A 21,404-nucleotide genomic window follows, 5' to 3' on the forward strand; every position below is an offset into this window, starting at 1 on the left:
GCCAAAATCATCTATGTTACACCACAGATTAGCGTGATCACTGAAACATGAAAAGAGGCCAGCAAAACCTTTATCAGCCACTGCTAGCATCCAGTATTAATACAAGACTACACAGGCAACAATATGTGTACAGCTGCTATTTCAAAACAAAATAAATGCTACTTCATGTCCAAAATTAGATTGTCAAGTACAGAAAGGCAAATATAGTCTTTGTGTTATTTTTGCAACCCACAGCAACTGTAATGTTTACAATTTGCCGCTGTTAAATTTTAATGCTGCTATTATAGCTACTGTTGTTTCATTCCCACATGGAGAAAACAATCCTGCCCTACCAGGCTCCAATGATGGCACCTGAGGGAAAGGTTTAAGACTTTGTGTTTCTCCACACTACATGTGAAAAGCTATTGTCTCTGAAATAATTGAAAAAGCCAATTTCATGTTTTTTTTTTTTAAAGCATCAAGGGGAGATTTATTTTCATAGTGCTCACTTGGGATGTTTTCATGTGCACCATTTTTTGTAGCTGCAACACAGCGGGAAGGTATCCGCAACAAATAGAAGACACACAATGACAAAAAAATGCATGTGAGAATTGATAGGGTTCTTACCTTCTCCATGTCTTCACTCTTCCTTTTGCGTGCTGAGCGAGTGATTTTGACAGTGACGGTGCTCTCCTCTCCCTGGCGCCGCAGGGCCATGCGGTTAGGCTGCAGAGGGCTGAAAGAGATCTCCAGTTCTGGGCGAGGAAAGCGGCTCGTTCTGCCATTCTCTGTTGAAATCTCAGAGGAGTCCAGGACTGAGGGGCAGCCAGCTGAGCCCTGTGGGACCACACATTGGAAAGTTTCCCCATAATGACACACCTAGCAATTAGGATGCTTATCTGTCAATTCTCCCATTGATTTGAGCAAGTGTAAAATCTGGTAATTTATAACCCATTAATATAACACGTGTTAAACCCCTTCAGTTAAAACTGAAAGCCAACACTCCAAACACATCTTGATGTTTTGGACAGTGGGTGCTGGTTTATATATATTTTCTTACTCGGATCCAGGTAGTGACGTTTTTTAGCCAGGCTGTGTATAAATAGTTATACAGAGTATGTGACAAACATTAATATTAAGCTACACCACACACCGGACTAATTGCAGTACATGAAAAACACCACTGACTGTGACTGGGGAATTTCGGATTTTGAAAGACTTCCATCTGTCCACAAGCTCAGAGTACACATTTCTCACACATTTGAATTTGTATAATACAAAGCTGTTTTCCATTTTCATACATCATGATCTCACCTGACTGCTGACAGACGCTCTGGCTTCCATCCCTTGTGATTGCCTGGTATTGACTCCAATCTTGGATTTTGCTACGGTAGCAGTAAGGCTCTCATTGTCTCTGGTGTTAGCCTGTCACAAAAAACCATATACAAAACATGCAGATGTAATGCAATGGAATTATTTCACGATTTTTCATTTTTCTGTGGATTAAAGCACAAATCGAGCAAGATCTTTGAGACCCACCTGTGAGACAGTGTCCCTCTGTTTGGAAGCTTTTAGCTCTTCCCTCAGTCTCAGGATTTCTGCCTCCTTTTCTGTCAGATCAGCCTGCAGATCTACCATCCTGTGATCGAAACTACCATCCTGTAGCCAAAAGTTTATGGATGATTTCTGTCAACCCCTCCATGTGAATCATGTAAACATGTGTAAAGCTCAGGTATTCATTCATTCATTCGTCAAAATTAGAAGACTGCTCCTGATACAGTTTTGTTTGTATAAAACAATGATTATGCTTGTATATACCAATGCATCCTATACATAATTTTCATATTTTCTGCCACCTAAGTACCCTCTTTCCTTTAGATCTAACATGTTAGTTAAGTTTCACATAGAAAATCGATGTGTCTTGACAGTTGACAGACTTCTTTGCATGGCCTCTGGATCCGTTATCTTTGTGTTGTACTGACCTCTTGTGGTGGCAGTGTGTTCTTGTGGCTTAGTTGCTGGATGAGTTTGTCTTTCTCTGCTTGGCTGGAGAGAAGCTTCTTTAGCTGGACCTCCAAGGCTGACACCAGAGTGTCTCTGTCCTTTCTCCATGTTTCCATGGTCTGCTCCTTTTCTGCCAGCTGGGACTCCTGAAAAAAACAAAGACAATCCTTTTCATTTGGGTAGAAAAGAAATAAGAAAATAAAAAGCTCTGCTCAAGCTGGTAGTAAATGTGGCCAGTGGACAGGCATGTGGAAATTATTATATTCTGCTCACCAACTGGTTCTGCTGTCGGATATAGCGTTCTCGGTCCTCTGCAAACTTTCTCATTTCCTGGTTCCGCTTGTTTTCAGCCTCTTTAGCTTGGCCAATCAGGGATTGTTTCTCCTCAAGCCACTTCCTGCGTTCTGCTTGGTTTTTCTCTGTAGATGTCTGAAGAGAAAATAATGATTTTAAATGTGTCCTAATAAAATGGCTTTAATCGACAGAAAATGTGGCAAAAACAATTTGAAATTAATCTAACGGCACTGATGTGACAATAAGCACAAGTTTTAGAGGCAATCACCCTCCTCAACAGGTTCCATGGTCCAAACTTAACACCTCATTATCATCTTAGTATTTGAGGCTTGTCTGTGTTTTTGTTGTTACATGCATTCACAGATCAACACACAAAAACACTGCTTCATAGGTAGTACTCAGGGTACGCTGTACATATACATATACAGTATATGTATGAGGTTTGTTCCTCTCTCTCTCTCCCTCCTTCATCCCCTCTGTCCTGTCTGTCTCCTCCTCTACCCGGCCGACTGTCAGCAGGAAGGTTCTGCCTTATGAGTCGGTTCAAGGTGTCTTCCTATTAAAAGGTAGTTTTTCCTTTGCCACTGTTTCTTTCAAGGGGGTCCAGGCTCGGGGTATTTGCAAAGTGCTTTGAGATGATTCTGATTGTAAATTTTTTTTTTTTCCTCCTGCTGCTGCAGACAGATTTTTTGCACCCAACCAAACTTTACTGGCTCTGGGCAAATACAGAAATGTTGTATTATAATTGCAACCCCTTCACAATCTTAATTGTTAAAAAGTCTGACATCTTTGTGTAGAGAACATTTCAAGCTCTACACACCCATCAGAAGTGATTTATTTACCTTTAAGCTTTCAAGAGCTTGAGCAGTTTGCTCTTTGGCCAGTTTTAGTTCATCTGAAGAGCTGTCACACTGTGTGTCTTTCCCACAGTCCAACAACATCCCTTTCAATTTTTCCACCTCTGAAACAGAATAAAAATTAAACAAGTTCTTACTAACATCAACAGTGCATCATATTTAAACAGTTTCTCTTCAGGAGTCGGGGACAGAAGTAACATTCTCCATGCTTGTTTAATATAAAAAGGCCTTTTACTGTTCAGATCTTGTTTCTTACCACTGGAGAGCTCCTGAATCACGTTGAGTTTCTCCTCCAGGACTTGTTCCATCTCCTCCTGTGTGACCTCCTGTTCCGAGAGAGCCAAGCGCATGTCCTGCATCACACGATCCTTCGCTTCAATGTCTACAAATGAAAGAGGTGTTGAGGTTACAGGTTTACAGGCAGCCCTGACAGTGATACAATTTACAATGCTGTGTTGTCAGGAAGGCAACTTAAATCTAACATTTTTATTTTTAATGAAGTAAAGCTTTAGGCCCTTTTTGTTATTACTAATAGTTTTAAGACTTCAGCTGTTAATACATTAAACTTCATTTGGGTCTTTGCTTACCTGTGCATCTTTTGAACAATCAAAGAAAAATGACAGCATAAACAAATAACGACACCGTAAGAAAAGAGTGACCACAAAAAGCAGAGCTCTGTGAACAGCGAGGCATGCAGACACGTGGTTTACCTTCACAGGCCTTCTGGTAGAGCTGGAGTGTCTCGTCAGACTTTGCATGCGATGATTGTTCCTAGATGAAGGGGAAAGCACTTGATGATGGGATCAGGTAAATGTCAGTCTAATGGGAAAGTAAAGAAGTGATGGTTTTACCACTTTAAGTTGCTGGATAGTTCTATCCCTGCTGCTAATGTCAGACTGAAGCTGCTTTTTGGATTTCTCCATGTCTGTGAGCTTCTGCCTCAACACCTTTTCCTCTTCTCTCATTGTAGAAATCTATAGAGGGAAACAAAAACAGTTCAAGCAATAAGAACCATCTCTGATCTTTAAATTTATGTCCAGAGGTTTTAGGTAGACGTGGAAAAAAATCATTCCTTGGCAGTTTTATGTATTCATAATCTTTTTGTGAACATGACGATTACCGGTAATAAAAGCATCGAGGAAGAGTCATGAACTAAGACATGTAGGGATTCACCTACAGCACAAGAATCAAGAAAGAAAACTGGCATCTGGTGGTTCTACTGTTTAAGACCATACCTCTTTTTGGACCTGCTGGATCTGCTTTTTGTAATCAGCCATTTTCTCTCTGAGGTCTGAGGTGTCGTCCTCTTTCCTCTGAAGGTCGACACTGAGGTTCTTGACTTTCTCTGTGTCCTGTTTGGCAATGTCCTTTAGTCTGGCAAAATGACACCAGATAAAAAGTTCACTGTGGTTCAACAGCATCCGTGCTAAACATACTTTTATGCAGTGACAGAATTAACTTTTCCTTGGAAATTAGGAAGAGATGAAAGGGCTTAGAAAAGGCACTTTTGAAAGATACAGTTTCCAAGAGTTTAAATCGAGGCAACTGGACTCAAGGATTGTTTTTTGAAGACGCCACTCCTCCCAGTGACTTCTTCAGTTGGCTTCTTGAAAATGACTTGTGGAATATGTGGTCAGACTAAAGACAAATATTGACTCTAGGTGGCAGCACTAGTGTTTCCACCTCTGCCTCCACCACTAGCCCACCAGTCTTAGTTTCTCAGCGATTACAATGTAAATTCTTCACATCACAGTAATATCCGTACCCTTAGGCAGCACTAAACTGCTTTGCTTCAAGAAAAAAATGCTGTGCCGAAAGCTGAAGAAGTGCCACTTTCAGTTGTGCAATACAGGTTTTTAGAAGCTAGGGCAGGAGCTGTGTATGAAAAACAACACTTTGATATGTAAAAACAGTATCTGGTTACCTGTTGATCTCCTCAGCTTTCTTGTTCAGCTCTGCGTCCTTTTGAGCAATGGCCTCATGTGCAACAGCGAGCAGCTCCCTGCGTCTTTCCACCTCCTTGTGTCGGGCCTCCTGGACTGCTTGGCATTCCTCGTCTTCCCGCTGCTCCTGTGCCTTCTGCAAACTGTTTTGCAAAGATGTGATCAGTGCCTCCTTCTCCAGCAGTTTTTCCTGCATCTCTGCCCCTCTCCTTTCAGATGCCTTCTCAAGCTCTGCTACTTTTTCTTCCACCTGCCTATCTTTTTCCTTTAACAATGTCTCCATCTCTAAAGTTGGTGCATAGGCGTTTCTGGAAGACTTATCGCTTTCTTCCATGTTGGAGACTTTTTCCCTCAGAGATGCGACCTCATTCTGAAGATCACAGTTTAGCCTCTTGAGATCTTCAGCCTCAGAAATCGTGGAACTGACTGAAGCTTTAGCTTCTTCTAGATGCGACTTGAGCAGCTCTGCAGTGTGCTCCTGCTCTCTTAGCTTTTGTCTGAGGTCATCTGTAAGTTTGTTGGATGTTGCTTCTTGTTCTCTCAAATTGTTCTTCAACTCTTCCAGCTGCTGTGTTAATGACACTTCCTGGTCTTGCAGCTTCTCGTTGAGCTGCTCCACCTGCTTTTCTGAGGCTTGCGTTTGCTCCTCAAGTTCTGCTTTCAGCTTCTCTACGACCTCTTCGGATGCTTGTTTTTGGTTATAAAGCTGGTGCCTGAGCTCGTCGAGAGACTGGCGTGTCTCTTCTTGGTCTGGAAGCTTCTTTCGCAGCTCTGCAATTTGTTCTACCAAAGCTGCTTCTTTCCGATTCATCTTCTCAGTGAACTGTTTCTCCTGCTGGTCAAAGATTAGCTGTTTTTGTGACAAATGTTGTTTTATCTCTGCTAGCTCATGCTCCAGCTCCAGCTTTTGACTTTGAATGCTGTCATTTTTCCCCCTTTCATCAGTCAGATTCTTCTTCAGCTCTGATACTTCCTTTTGTAGCTGATTATCAAACTCGCCAGTTGATACAGTGGAGGTCTGCAGCTCCTGTTTCAGTCTTTGAACTTCCTGCATCAGGGTGTGGACCAGGGAAGATTTCTCCTGAATCTCCTTCGAGTGTTCATCCATCTTGGTCGCACTGGCCTCCTACAGGAATTTTTCAAAATAAATACATAAAAATAAACAAAAATACAACGAATAATTTAGTTTTATAATAAAATAATGTGATGTTTTACTTTTGTATTGAACCAATGTGTGGCCCACCTGCTGTTCTGCTGCCTTCAGTCTTTCAGTCAGGTCTCTGACTTTTTGTGGAAGTGCTTTATCCTCATCTTTCCTCTCAGCGTCAAGCATTGCCTGCATCCCTTCCTTACTTTGCTTTAGCTGCACAAGTGCGGCAATGGCCTCCTCCCTTGCCTTCTTCTCCTGCTCTAAGGATGCCAGCACCTCCTCTTTTCCATTCGTCTGATACTCCAAAGCAGCAACAGTATCCTCTCTGGCTTTCTTCTCCTTCTCAAGGGCAGCTAAAGCTTCCTGGATAATTGAAGCATGGTGTTATTTTAATGCAAAAAAATAACAGACTTGAGGAGAAGAGAGATTTACAGCTACTGCATTGGACTAAATTCCCAGACGACGTACCTGCAGCACTTCTCTCTCATGTGAGCTCCTCTTATCCATAAGCAAGGAGTGACTCTGTGATGGCAACTCTACCATCTTCTGCAGGTCGTCCATATGTTTCTTCAACTGGGCTACCTCTAAAGACTTCTCCTGGAGCTTGCAGAGAAGACTCTTCATTTCCTCTTCCTCTACCACAATGGTTTCACCTAGTAAATAAACCACAGAAGAAACACAACAAAAACAATGCCACGATAAGTCAGCAGATCTGAATTTAACTTTAAACAGTATTTGTGTGAGGATTGATGTCTGATCCCATGTGTGTTGATGCCTGAAATTCTTCACAGCTGACGCAGATTATTAACACTACAGCATATTATTGTTTTTATTAGAAAAACAGCTGAATGGACGTGCTCAGCTTTCACATCTTTTTCTAACTGCAGGTGAAAAACGAACCTGCAGATAAATAAAATATCCCCTTGCAGTGTTATCAGAAATAACACTGCAAAAGCATTAAGGCCATAAAAATAATTTGGTTTTAATTTTGAGATGTTTGTGGGTCTGTGTTTTTACCATTGGACTTGTGAGCCAGCTGGTCTTCGGGTGTTTGCTTCTCTGTATTCATTTCCAACCCCCCTCCAGCATCATTTCCTTCTGCTGGTGGCCTTCCACGGACAGGATTTGGACATGTATGATCAGCCTCTGTGAAATTCTTGCTGACTGAAAATTCAGTGGGGAAGGAGTCCAGACATTTTTCCTGCAAAAGGAAGGACACGTCAGACAAATTAGAGACTAGGGAGGCTCACAATAAGGAAGTTCAACTTCACCCATTCAAGAACACATGCAAGGTCTCTGTGCACTAATGAAAAACCAAAAGACTACAACGTGTCATCAGTGACCAGGCATACTGTACTTAGGTTAGAGTCTTTGCATCATTTTATTTTTCCAAGCAAAACTACCAAGGCCGTGGACAAGTCATGCTCAGTATTGCCAATTCAGTCAATCAATCAACAGGTGAAATTTAAGCAAAATGCTTATTTTTTGTAAAAGAAAACTAAACATCTAGACAGGGTGTCTTATTATTTTGTACTGTTATAAGATAAGATAAAACTTTATAAAGGTTTTATATATTTTAGTTTACTATGTTTCTATTTTGATGTAACTGTGGCACCATGCTGATGCAGTGGCACTGTACTGTGCACTGTACTGAAGAACTGAAGTACTTGAAGATAAGATAAGATAAAACTTTATTAATCCCGAAGGAAAATCTTGTGCCAGAGGTATCAAGTTACATTAAATGCTGTTAAGTATAGAGTATATAAGTGTGTGAGTGTCAGTATAATCCAAATCAGAGTACAGTGCACAGTATGAGCACAATATATGATACATGGATACAAATATAGACCAGTGGAGGGAATGACAGTGATGCCTGACATGATCATCCAGCTCCTCTTCCTACAGAAAGGGGAAAAAAACAGAAAGGACCTCCTGTGGCGTTCTGTGCTGCTCCTCGTAGTCTCAGTCTACCGCTGAATGTGCTCCTGTAGGACAGCAGTGTGTCCTGCAGGGGGTGAGACGTGTTGTTACGAATTCTGAGGAGTTTCCTCAGTATCCTCCTCTGTCCCTTGTTGTATATTGCCTCTGCGTTTGTGGACCAGTCCAGTTTGCAGTCAATGTGGACGCCCAGGTATTTGTAGCCATCCACAATGTTCATGTTGGAATACTGACTGACCAGCACCAAGATATTTACGTATTTATTACTTTATATTTACTTCTGTTTTAATTTCTCTACACCATTAAGCAATGATTCTAATCACATCTGTGACTCTAACATCTAAGTCGAGGGTTGCACAGATATGTTTTTTTAATTAGCACTGAATTAGGATGCGTCTGCCTGTCTCCATCTCACTCTGAGACACAGCGATATATAAGCATATTTTGTGAATCTTTGCTGTTTGTTGTCTGAAATAACTGAGTTTTTATGTCCAACTTATCTTAAACAGGACAGCTTTAGTTATTCATTATTAATTGAATGAATGAACAATTACTGTATAATCAATGAATGACTCTTTTCTTCACTTAATCATTAAAGCTAAATTAGTGTTGTAAAAGTTGATTTCTGAAACCAGTTGAACACACACACAAGCATGCGCATGTGATCTGGATAGTACCATCGCTTCATTTTGGGCAAGGTAATACCCTGTGGTTAGCATGTACAACACAGTGACAAAAGACAGTGACTTCAATGCGAAGTTAATGCGTAGATCGAGTTCCAAAAAGAAAAGAAAGACTGTATTACCATGGCTTGTGTGTGTTGACCTTGTCCAGAAGTGTCCATTTTGTCTATTAGATTCTTGAAAATCTCCAGCCTCCGTTCAGCTCGCTCCTCCAAGATGTCCCTCTCCCTTGCCAGGCGCTCACTGACCAAAACATAAACATATTTTTCTAGTAAGACAATTAGGCCTTTATTGTACGGAGAGTTGATAATTCCAATTTTTTTAAATTATTACAGTAAAATAAAGAAAAATATGAATGATGATATTTGAATAGGTTAATAATGTTTATTATCGTTAGTGACTTTGCAAAATAAGTCAGAAACAAACCCCTGGTTGCTGCGTAGATTACATGCAGTGTCTCACCTGTAGTCATTCTGCATCTCAGAGAAGAGCTCTGAGAACTCCCTGCTGATTTCCTCTCTGATTTGTGCCTCCATAAGCATGTTCTCAGCTCTCTCGTTCTTTAACTGCACCCGCAGCTGTTGCAGCACTGCCACCTGCCTCTGTGAAACCAAATGGCAAAGATGCAATGTAACTTTCATCAACTAAACATTCCACTGAGCAATAAGACAGAGGAGCCATCACTGTGTTTACACATTTTCCTAAGCGGTCTTTTATAAGAAATACTTTATGTTACAGGAAATAAAATGGACAGACCTGGTACACCTTTTTAGAGATGAGAAATGTATCTTCTTCATTGCCAGTCTGATTCATGGTGTCTTCCATCAGGCTCATATCTTCCTCACCATCATCCTCCTGGAAGGTATTTATTATTGTGAATTATTTGGTTTTACTGGATAAATGTGGTTCATGTCATTTGATAAGAAACTAAAGCAAATAAACATGTTAAACATATTTTATTGTAAAATATACTGAGCTGAACAGCTGTCAACTTGTCAGCATTGCATATAATAATGTAAGTAAAGATTTATCAGGCAATAATTTGATTTTAAACTCAAGGTGTGGCATCTTCATCCTACCTGTACATCCCCCAGGCTGCTCTCCCAGCCTATCAGGGAGCTCGTCCTGCGAACCCTCCTGTCAGCATTGCTGAGAGTGAAGGAAAACTCACTGGTGGACATCTGGGGCCTGGAGGACAGAATCACCACCTAAAAACAGACAAGAGAACTACGACGTCTTGACTGAGAATACTTTGGTGAGTTATGATGCTTTTAGCTGCTGCTAAACTAATTCCTGAGGTAATAAGCATGTATGAACCTTTTGTGCCACAGCAGAGAATTTAAGGACGTTGAGTGTCTCATCATACATGGAGGCACACTGATTGATGTTGACAATCATGCAGGCTTTGCCTCGACCACAGAAAAAGCCCTGCAGGTAATGAGTCAGTTTGCTCTCCCTGAAGGGAATGTGCTGAAGCAGCCTAAGGGAGGGAAAGACAAACAGTACATTTTAGAAACGGCTACAACTGACACCATCTAACTATCAAGTCAAATATTTGCTATTCAGCTTAGTTCTAGGTGCTGATAGACCGTGCACACCGGGTTATCTGCCAAAACTTCTGGATAGGGATGCTAAGATAACCTATGAAAAATCTATCATCGAAAGGAATCTGCAGGATTCACCAGGCTCATGAAATTATACAACACATCATCATCCACTCATTTCTCAGGCTGATAAGCCGACAACAGTTTTAAGGGCCTAAGCAATGAAAAAGCTCTTGAGGGAGTTACGTTCCAGTGGTCAAAACCTATGCACGGACAGCTTAAAACCTTACTTGGCTTGCTGATTGTGCCGTAGTGCATTGATGCATTTTCCAAGAATGAGCAGTGATGTGTTGATGTTTCCAGCTTCTTTCAGGCGCTCTCCTTTGTTCTGAGTCTTGGCACAGCGCTCGGAACCAGCCAGGTCACACAAACACAGTCTGGAAACATATTTAATCCATATAAAAGCCATGCAGACTCTACACAGATGCTTTTTTCCTAAATGCTATAGTGTAGTGTCACTCACTCGCTGACTGCACAAACTCTTGGAGTCCCACCATCCTCAATCCTCAAAATTCGAATCGAGAAAATACTGTGACTGTGAAAAAGAACATTACAATAGTCCTCAGTGACAGAACGTTAAGATGTCATAAACAAATGAAATGTTGACGATAAACAAAACAATATGTATATTTAACCCTTTGTTACACACTTACACGGCCCCCCTACAAAAATACTAGTTTGTTTTGTTCTAGGCTTAACACCTGCAGCTGTTGAACATGAACAGCACACTATGAACACGTCTGCCTGCATGTGGTACAGAAAGCTCGGAAACATTTTTGAACACTTCTGGCTGACCTCTGGCCTTACCTCCTGCTGGAGAGATGGTTGAGTTTGGTGGCAGAGAAGCTCTGGTTCTTCTTGCCGAGCTTCATGACTTTGTAAGCCTCTTCTGCACTATTTACCTGCACCCAACGTAGATCTGATTGCAAATGCACAAAGAGAATATTATCCTTACGCAGCAGAACAAGTCGCTACATAAATGAATATCGTAATGCCAATCCTACTAGTTTTATTTTGCCATATTTCATAAATCCACACCGAAACAATGCTTCATACCTTTAACGAAGGCATTGCCCTTGACGTCTTGTGACAGACGGAGGGCTGTCCTTCTCATGGCCCCACTGGGTACCACCTCCAGCAGGTCGTGAATGTTTTCTTTGTAGATTTCACAAAAAGAAACCCACACAGAGAACTTAGTGTTTGCTTCCACCTCCAGGCTGATTTTATCCTCAGCAGGTGTCGCGGTCATGTCGGAGCCTGCAACAGATTAAAACAGTTTAAAGTGAATGGGGTAACATGGGCAGTACTGACTGAATGGAACAGCATCCATGCAAAGCCTCTCTAATGGAGTTCTGGATTATGACAATACAAACCAAGCTATGCAAGTCTACCTTCTGGACAAACAGCAAGTTATTATATTATAGTGCTATCAATCAGAATTAGCAACACCTTATCAGAGCAAAAGACACCAAAATCTAACAGATAAATAAACAGATTACAGGAGGATGTTGACTTGCCTTCAAGAGTCTTATTGGAGAGGCTCGACAGGTTGGCATGGCTTTTTTCACCCTGAAAGACAAAAACATTACAATGTCAAAGACACTAACATACAAGGTTATTCACACCTTTTTTCAGCAAAGCTAGCACCATCTTAAAACATACAAACCAGACAACAGGCTATATTTGAAATGTTTTTGTATTCTGTGTATTAGGTCAGTCACTTTCCTCTCTGGGTTTTCAGCTCTCAGACCAACATGGCAGCTCATTGAAAACAAATTTCAAGTACATGTATTTCTGAGGTGAGAGACATGACGATACACATGCTGAATCAGTATTTATTTCAAATTGGTAAGAGTTGTTTATAAGATAGAATGCACTGTGAAATGTGCTTCAAATGACATGCCATGTCATGCCACAAGGTGTCCCTTGTGTTTTCAGTGGAGCATTGCATCATGCTGCCTCATCCATTCACAGGGCTTACATAGCCAAAGCTACTACGCTACCTCTGATGCTAGCTCAAGGGTGCAACAAAATGTTTTGGCATTACCATATGTGTGTGTTTTAAACAGCACAGCTAGGCAGAATAAAGGCACAACAGTGCCCACGACACTCAAGCTGTGTGAATGGGGCTAGCATATTTTAAATAATACAACTTTCTATGACTGCATGCACCATAAGCTCACATAAAAACTCATTTTTCACAAATAGAAACAATCAAGATAATTTGCCAAAAGTGGTAGTGAAATGCTGACAAAGCAGGGAACCTCTTTAAGTTGTCTGAACAGGTATCTCTTAAACAGTGCTTCCTCAGTCTGCTGTTCCCTGGTGAGGTTTGTGAACTCGCAGCACCGGTGAGGTTTGATGCTCATCCCAGGGAGAAGCTGTTCACCGATACTGCTGAAGATCACATTAAGAGACCTGGGTAGGATACCAGCATCTGCATCTGGACCTAGCATGCATAACAAGAGAACAGTGTTATCTGGCTGTGAGATGATGACATTCCTATTGGTGCCTGTATGTGGCATCTTTCATTTAATCAAGGAAAGGAATGTACCTAAGAATGTGAAGGTCTTTCCAGCATTGGTGACTCCGTAGGTGAAAAGCAGAGAGTTCCCCCCTTCAAGCACATCTTTCACCAAGTCTTTGACTGTGCCTTTAAACAGCTCTCTCTGTGTTGTGGCTGGACCATAAACCTATTAGATAAAGAACATGTTTCCACTTAAACTACTTTCAAAATCTTCTGGCATGTTAGCCTGTTTAGGTACGAAATGCATGAAGAAAACACAAGTGACTATCAAATTAAACATGAGAGAAGGAAAGACTTATCCAACCTTGGAGAACTGGAAACGCTGCACTGTCTGTGGAAGTGACTTCTCGGTGCTTAGTCTTGAAGACAGAGGCAGACTGGGAGGCTTCAGCAGAACCGTGTTGGGGGGCTCAATGGTAACACAGTTCTGTTACAAGAGGACAGAGACACATCACAAAATATTCTCTTACAGGATGTTTTACTTTTATTTAAAGGATTCCTTCCTTGTAGATTTATTTTACCTGTGACTCTCCATTACTACTCTCTACTGCGGTGAATGGTCGGATTCGAAGGTAGACCTGCAGATGTTCTCTGTCCTCATTGTATGAATGCTGCAAAACACATCGGAGTTTAATGAATGTACACGGCATGGGTGTAGGGCAAACTGTGTGACGTTATTAATCATACACTTGGAAGACACTAAAAGGTAACGAACATTTAAATAACCAGTCGAACGGTGTTCTCTGTAAAACTACTGTGTATATAACAGGGCGTGTCGTGCCCCACAGCCTGTGTGCTGATACACAGGTGCAAAGAAAAGTATCACTGCAAGAACCCAGGATTACCTGTGCATCAGGCAAAGTGCTGAAATCTAAAGAGACGTCTCTCTTCAAATGGTCAGTTCCTCCCTGACCCTGTTCCACAGACCTGTTGTCCATGGAAGACTCCATCACCCTGCAACAGAGAAAACCTTAAGACACTGACTACACAGTAAAGTATTGACCTTTGACCCACAACATTATATTTTACATCAGCATATTTGTGAGTTATGGGTTTTTTGTTTCACACCGGGGGAAGCGAGATTTGGCATCTTGTATAGCATAGCTAACACTGGGGTGTTCCGGGGCGGTGGTTGACAGATCTCGCTCAGAGGGGGAATTGCTTAATCTCGACGAACTATTGGTTACTTTTAACAGAAACCTGTCAAGTAACTTCAACGATATGCAAGACGAAATGATGTTAACGCTTTATTCCTGCTCCAGTTTTCGGGCCTACTAACTGCGCCGTTGCCGTACAACACTTTGAAAACATGTCGAGTCGTTGTCCTGTTCACTCTATTTAAGTTGGTTAAACGGCCGTACGTGGCTAGTATGCTAAAAGTCTGACTGACCAACAATTACACCTATCAATATAATAATCATCTCAAACTTTGTACCGTTTATGCGGATGTTACTCACCTGGTAGTTATTTTGGGGGCATTAGTTCTAACCGAACAGAAACAGCTTTTCTTTTAAACACAACACACCGCCGCGGTCTGAGTTTGAAACGGCCCAATCGGATTCAAGGAAAATCTGCGCATGCGTTGTGATGCGTTCACAACTTCCATTTGTATCGGAATAAGGACAAGAAAAACAAAACGTAGGCTGTATTGACTGCAAGATACTCGTTGTTAGTAGCTATGGAACTGTGAAAACAGTGAAAAACGTAACGCCTGGTCAACAGATGTGCGCTGGTCCCTCTGAAGAAAGTCATCTGTAGGTTACTGCTTCGACTGGACATCTGACGGTGAGCAGCAGCCAGCGCGGGGATACTTAGTATTGAACACAAACCTGTTGGAGCTGTGTCCTCTAGCAGGGGTGGGCAATTATTTTTTGCGAGGGCCACATAGACCTCCATTAGAAAAGCAAAGGGCCACAGTTCTTTCATTAATAATAGTATGAATTGAATTGGAGCTCGCTGGCACCTTCTACCTTTATAAATATGCTCCTGTTACATCACTGTAGGCAGTGTTTCCCACAGACCAGTGTGTGGGGACACCTCGGTGTCACACCGGTCGGTGAGTTGGCCATTGGGGTTTATAAAGGTTAAATATGCACCTGTATGCTTAGCTGTGACAGTTTTAAAGATTTTAAAGCATCCATTCAGTTAAATCTTAATTCTCTCAGTTAGTTCTGAGTGATAAGACGAATAAATACATTACTCGAACCCTGACCTTCCCCACCTCAGCTCCATACATTACAGGCCAGTAGAATGAGTTTGCTCAGACAGACCTGTCCTTTCTCATGTTTCCTGGATGACTCACCAAACTGAAATTAAAGTTCTTACTTTAATTTGAGCCTTTAGTTCCAGTCTTTAGATTCTGTGTCATCTAAGGAATGGATTACAAAACCATCTGAAGCTGAAGGTTTGTATTTCACTATATGAACTCAACACTGACCTCATGTGTCAGCCTGTTCTTGTTTTGTAACATGACATTTTCTGGTAAAATAAAGGTTAAAATAAATAACCACATAAATACATTAATAGCATAAATACTATAATCAGGTATATGGAACTACTAAAGGAACTACTAAACTAACTGATTAACAGCCTTTTGTGTTATTCTTCATGTGACTATGGGCATATGATGTAGCTTATCTCAACCCTAAAAACCTTAAATAATAAATGATTCATTATAATGAAATAAAGTGAACTGGTCTATGTTTAGTGCTCTCTCCTCTGTCCTCTGTGTGTCCAGGTCTACTCTCAGTGTGTGCTGGTTGAAACACACACAGAGCAGCACAGATGATGTAAAGATATTTTACAGAAGAAAACCATTAGAGTTAAAACTAAATTTAAAAACGATCAAATCCCAGAGTTCTGAAAGTCAAGATCTGCTTTTTAAGAGCAGATGACGGTGAAATTTGTCGGCTGCAGCACCGCGGTGACACCTGAATGCGCCATAGAGTTTCTGTGTGCGTTACCGTATAGTTCAGCATAGTCGCGCAGCATTTTTAAAGTGATCACAGCGACCGTGTCTCTGCAGACAGTAGATGGGATGAAGCAGTACAGCAGCGTGGAAGAGACAAGGAGGGGTAGAAAGTGTTACCGGTTAGTCGGCTGGGCAGAGGAGGAGAAGAAGATGGAGACAGGACAGAGAGGATGAACGAGAGAGAGAGAGGAGAAGAGGGAGACAGGACAGAGAGGATGAAGGAGAGAGAGAGGAGAAGAAGAGGGAGACAGGACAGAGGATGAATGAGAGAGAGAGAGGAGAAGAAGAGGGAGACAGGACAGAGAGGATGAAGGAGAGAGAGAGAGGAGAAGAGGGAGACAGGACAGAGGATGAACAAGAGAGAGAGAGAGAGAGAGAGGAGCAAACATGACGGCAAGATGAAACAGTGATTATATTATAATGGATATAACCAGTGGTTCTTCAGACTACCGACCAGTGGCACTGACGTCACACATCATGAAGACCCTGGAGAGACTCATTCTGGAACAGCTCTGGCCTACTGTTAGGCCTCACCTGGACCCTCTCCAGTTTGCCTACCAGCCCCAGCTGGGAGTTGAGGATGCCACCTGCTGAACCGTGTCTACACCCACCTGGACAAGCCAGCGAGCACTGTGAGAGTCATGTTTTTTGACTTCTCCAGTGGCTTCAACACCATCAAGCCGGCTCTTCTGGGTGAGAAACTGACAGCGATGCAGGTAGAGCTCCCCCTTGTGTCATGGATTGTGGATTATCTAACTGGTAGACCACAGTATGTGCGGATGCAGCGGTGTTTGTCTGATACAGTGGTCAGCAGCACCGGGGCCCCACAAGGGACAGTCCTCTCTCCCTTCCTCTTCACGCTCTACATCTCTGACTTCAGCTACCAGACAGAGTCATGTCACCTTCAGAAGTTTTCTGATGACTCTGCCATAGTGGGTTGTATCAGCAAAGGTGGAGAGTCTGAGTACAGGACTGTGGTTGACAGCTTTGTTACATGGTGCGAGCAGAACCATCTGCTGCTCAATGTGGCAAAGACCAGGGAGCTGGTTGTGGACCTGAGGAGGACCAAGACACTCGTGGCTCCAGTTTCCATCGGTGGGCAGAGTGTGGACATTGTGGAGGATTACAAATACCTGGGAGTGGTGTTGGACAATAAACTGGACTGGACTAAAAACACTGAAGCCCTCTACAAGAAGGGCCAGAGCCGCCTCTATTTTCTGAGGAGGCTCCGGTCCTTTAACATCTGTCGGACTATGCTGAGGATTTTTTATGAGTCTGTGGTTGCCAGTACCATTTTGTTTGCTGTTGTGTGCTGGGGCAGCAGACTGAAAGCAGCGGACACAAACAGACTCAACAAACTGATCAGAAGGGCCGGGGATGTGGTGGGGGTGGAGCTGGACTCCCTGACAGCAGTGTCAGACAGAAGGATGCTGTCTAAGCTGCAGGGGATCCTGGAGAACAGCTTCCATCCTCTCCACCACGTGCTGCTGAAGTGCAGGAGTACGTTCAGCGCCAGACTGATCCCTCCTAAATGCACCACTGAGCGCCACAGGCGGTCCTTCCTTCCTGTGGCCATCAAACTGTACAACACCTCCCTCTGAGATCAGATCTAACACACTGTCTTGTAATCATATCCATATTGGATTTATTTAGACAAGTTTTTACTGCACACGGTACAAGTTGTATTATATATGACTTTAGTCTTCACTTGCCAGGATTTGACTTGAATGTTTATTAATGTTTAGAATTTATTATTATTATTTTACGCTTACTACTACTTACTACTACTACCTTATTTATATTTCTAACCTGTCTTTTTTGAGTATACATGGAGCACCTGGAATGAAAGCAATTTCCCCCTGGGATCAATAAAGTATTTCTGATTCTGATTCTGATTTCTATATATATATCATCAGTCCATAAGTAGTAATAGTAATTTGATAGTAATCGAAGCAAAGATGAGCAGCAGAGGCTAGTGAAGTCGATGAGCACAGGAGAGATCCTTGGCCGGACTGCAGGTACAGGTCTTGAGACCTGCTAAGAGAGCGAGAGAGAGAGAGAGTGAGGCACAAAACTACGAGGAAGACAGTAAACACAGATTATGAGATGAACTTGTATTCAGAATTTTCTAATTCCGAATTGTTTCCACACGCCAGGCTCTCAATGTTGGTTGAGTGGTTTTTGAGGTTTCCTCTGCTGTTACCATGGTGACAGGCTGACACACAGAGGCATACAAAGCTCTGAATTGCTGGAGAATCAGAGCAATTCAGAGCTTTGTATGCCTCTGTGTGTCCTTCACATCAGCATTCAAAGAAATGCTTCAGCTGCAGCAATTAAACTTGTTTAGATTATTGTTGATTTAAATGATTTATTTATTTATTTACTGGGTTATATTTTGGGTGTTATTTTAAATGTTTATTAAATTTAAATTGTTATTGATAGTATATTTTATTTGTCACTATGAGTACCTAGGTTATATAGGTAAGCAGATAGATTAATGGACCAGAATGCACCTGGGTGGGGCTATGGTTTTTCACCAGAGCAGGAGATCCAAGTATGTAACATGTAACATATTTCAACTGCCACACCTCCTCCCTGTCCAGGGGAGGTGATGGCAGGTGATCAACCAGGGCGAGCTCGGCTTGAAGCTTCCTTCTGAGCTGGTTCATCAGGCTCCAGATAATTACGAACTCGGGAGGGGTCACCTCCGGGCTAGTAATAGCTGAAAGATCCTGCCCAGCGTTTGCTGTGTCCATTGTTGGCTAGTTCGTACTGTCAGGGATTTTTCAGAGGAGCGGACACAGGTGCAGGACGCAGAGCGGTTAAAAATTCAAACAGTCTTTTATTTAAAGCCAGGAGGGCAAAACAATGCAAAAACCAAAAATCCCACTCAGTGTGGTCAGAGGAAAAGTACAAAATAACTAACTAAAAATCACACTTTGCGTGGCAAAACTAGATTAAGAAAAACAGGCACATGGCGTAAAAAGGCAAGAACAAAAAACAAGGCATGAACAAGGCTTCTACCTGGAGCACACTGAGGTCAGGCAGAAGTACATGGCATCGAAGGCGAGGATCAAGGCATGGCATGGCATGGACGAGACATGGACAGAAACAAACCCTACACCAGACGAGACGAACTAGCAAAGACAGAGGGGAAGACACAGACTATATATACAAAGGGACCAGGGAAGACAACGAGGCACGGGTGACACACATGAGGGCAGGGCAGGTAATCAACAAGGAGGGAAAACACCCAGCCTTTGCTGAAAGAAACACAGGCAACAGTGACTTTATTTCCTTGCAGACAATGAAGTGAGCGAGTTTAGCGAGGCTAATCAGGTAATCAACAAGGAGGGAAAACACAGGAAGCAAAACTCCAGACAATGCATAAGGAGGACAGGACTACCAAAGTAAAACAGGAAACACAAGACAAGACTAGACAACTAAACACAAACCCAGGGAAACAAAACACCAGAACTACAGGAAAATAACAATAACTAAACACAGATTAAACTGAAAACCCAAAACAAGGAAAACAAAACCATAAATAAACACCAGGTCGTGACAACAGTAGTCATAAGAAGAGTGTGTTTGATTTTGTTGTTCAGTTTAAACAGGCTTTACTGTCGTCAAAATCTGGTGTGAGAAGCTTCATCTTTTTACCTGCTGCTCTCACCTGTCATTGTGAAGATCCCCACCACCCAGCTGATATGTCGATTTCCCAGCAGGGCCATGTCCACTCCAGTGGCTGCACTTTTCCTCTGTTCACTTCTGGACTTGAAAGAAGCCCAGATACCAGTCCCTAAAACCAACAGGTAGAAAAACACCATTGCAATCACATCTGGGATATTCAAAGCCATGGTTATCCTTCCTCAATGATGTCTGACTGACTGAAAAAGCCATCACAGAGTAAAACAGAAAAACAATAACTTAATTTACATTTCTATATGAATATTAAATAGCCCTCCAGTTCAGTTCTTACAGACAGGCTTACAGTTATATTTCACATTAACATCATAAACTCACATCACATTTGTCTCTAGAACACTCTGTTATACAAAGTACATGGTCCACTCAATGACTACAAGGTGTCCAGGTCCTGTGTCTGCAAAATAAGCCCAAATCAGCCCTCCATCACCGCGCTTGACAGTGTGTATGAGGTGTTTCTGCTGAAATGCTGTGTTTGGTTTCCAGCAGACATGGTGGTGAACATTAAGACCAAACACCTCCACTTTGGTCTCATGTGTCCATAGGACATTGTTCCACAAGTGTTGTTCTTTGTTCAGATGCAGTTTTGTAAACCTCAGTTGTGCTTCCATGTGCTTTTTAGACAGAAGGGGCTTTCAACTGGCACCGTTGCAAACTCCAGCCACTAGAGAACCACACCCAGCCTTTGCTGAAAGAAACACAGGCAACAGTGACTTTATTTCCTTGCAGACAATGAAGTGAGCGAGTTTAGCGAGGCTAAATTGTAATGGCTACAGTGATGAACCAGCTACTGAGTCATGGGAGGCCAAGACTTATTGATGCATGTCGTACCAGCCAAAAGATGTGTAATGAAGAACATAGATAAGTCGCACCAGAGAATTAGTCGCACCAGCAGGCCAGCGTAAATCACTAAGTTTTTAGTGTAACGTTGCCTCTTGAATTCCTCTTAACTTAAGTGGTACGGCTGCAGGGCATTTTTTTTTGGCGAGTGAGATACACGCATTTCAACAAGTCCTCACGCAGAGAAATGATTAGCTTCACTGCTCAGAAATTCTTACTGTAAATGAGTCAAAGGCAGACTACTGTGTGCTCATATAGCTGTCTGGAATTAGCGACATATCGACCACGTGCATCACCTATGTTCGGAATGCAAAGTGTGGACAAGCTGGAGGTGGAAGAGAACTGTCGGGAGAGGGACAGAACAGCTACCATTATATTTGTAATGGGACACAAGGCTCACTAATTGTATATTTTTTTATAGATAAGTCGCACCTGAGTATAGGTCGCATACCCAGCCAAAGGATAAAATAAGTGCGTCTTGTCCGGAAAATACGTTACTAGCACTGATAGGAAGGTGAATACCATTGACAGTAAAAACTATGGACAGAGCTTCCGTGACGTCACCCGTTTGTTTCTGAAGAGCCGTTCTGAGGCTCGGTGGGAGGTTCCGGGACATGATGACCGCCGCCATGTTGACAGCGTCACGTCCGCCAAAACTCTCAAATATGACAAAGAGGGGGAGCACGAGCGGGGTTTAGGGGGGCGGGCGATCGTGGAAGCAGGAAACTCACGCTGTGATACGTCAACCGTCTGTCACTCAAGCGGCAACGCCCATAATTATGCGTAATTTTAAGTCCGAATACAATTGAAACGAGTGGGTTGTAAAAAAATTCACCCCCCCTACAATTGACACTAGAAGAGAACCTATCATCTGAGACCAGAGTGGTTTTTTGTACCAGGCTGTAA

General features: G+C 42.3%; 1 protein-coding gene across 3 annotated transcripts in view; it reads right to left on the bottom strand.

The window, feature by feature from the left end:
- The window catches only part of kif20ba (kinesin family member 20Ba), a 29,952-nt gene extending 15,440 nt beyond the window's left edge, over positions 1–14,512 (bottom strand). Inside the window, exons 1-30 of one of the 3 annotated variants that reach the window (XM_028424190.1) lie at positions 14,437–14,512; positions 13,825–13,933; positions 13,501–13,590; positions 13,284–13,406; positions 13,007–13,145; positions 12,717–12,901; positions 11,952–12,021; positions 11,509–11,709; positions 11,260–11,371; positions 10,916–10,987; positions 10,683–10,829; positions 10,166–10,328; positions 9,928–10,056; positions 9,605–9,703; positions 9,311–9,450; positions 8,971–9,091; positions 7,245–7,428; positions 6,696–6,880; positions 6,321–6,590; positions 5,059–6,203; positions 4,370–4,508; positions 3,986–4,108; positions 3,845–3,905; positions 3,391–3,516; positions 3,120–3,238; positions 2,257–2,412; positions 1,962–2,129; positions 1,519–1,638; positions 1,294–1,404; positions 607–816 (exon numbers count right to left, since the gene is read on the bottom strand). In XM_028424190.1, coding sequence (XP_028279991.1) covers positions 607–816; positions 1,294–1,404; positions 1,519–1,638; positions 1,962–2,129; positions 2,257–2,412; positions 3,120–3,238; positions 3,391–3,516; positions 3,845–3,905; positions 3,986–4,108; positions 4,370–4,508; positions 5,059–6,203; positions 6,321–6,590; positions 6,696–6,880; positions 7,245–7,428; positions 8,971–9,091; positions 9,311–9,450; positions 9,605–9,703; positions 9,928–10,056; positions 10,166–10,328; positions 10,683–10,829; positions 10,916–10,987; positions 11,260–11,371; positions 11,509–11,709; positions 11,952–12,021; positions 12,717–12,901; positions 13,007–13,145; positions 13,284–13,406; positions 13,501–13,590; positions 13,825–13,929 — 5,013 coding nt within the window. In that variant the 5' untranslated portion in view covers positions 13,930–13,933; positions 14,437–14,512. Of the gene's footprint in view, positions 1–606; positions 817–1,293; positions 1,405–1,518; positions 1,639–1,961; positions 2,130–2,256; positions 2,413–3,119; positions 3,239–3,390; positions 3,517–3,844; positions 3,906–3,985; positions 4,109–4,369; positions 4,509–5,058; positions 6,204–6,320; positions 6,591–6,695; positions 6,881–7,244; positions 7,429–8,970; positions 9,092–9,310; positions 9,451–9,604; positions 9,704–9,927; positions 10,057–10,165; positions 10,329–10,682; positions 10,830–10,915; positions 10,988–11,259; positions 11,372–11,508; positions 11,710–11,951; positions 12,022–12,716; positions 12,902–13,006; positions 13,146–13,283; positions 13,407–13,500; positions 13,591–13,824; positions 13,934–14,436 lie in introns of those variants that run through there. The other 2 variants (XM_028424188.1, XM_028424189.1) reach the window with 2 other exon arrangements.
- Between the last annotated feature and the right edge of the window lie 6,892 nt (positions 14,513–21,404).

This window comes from Parambassis ranga, chromosome 15, assembly GCF_900634625.1.
Source record: "Parambassis ranga chromosome 15, fParRan2.1, whole genome shotgun sequence".
Classification (NCBI taxonomy): Eukaryota; Metazoa; Chordata; class Actinopteri; family Ambassidae; genus Parambassis; species Parambassis ranga.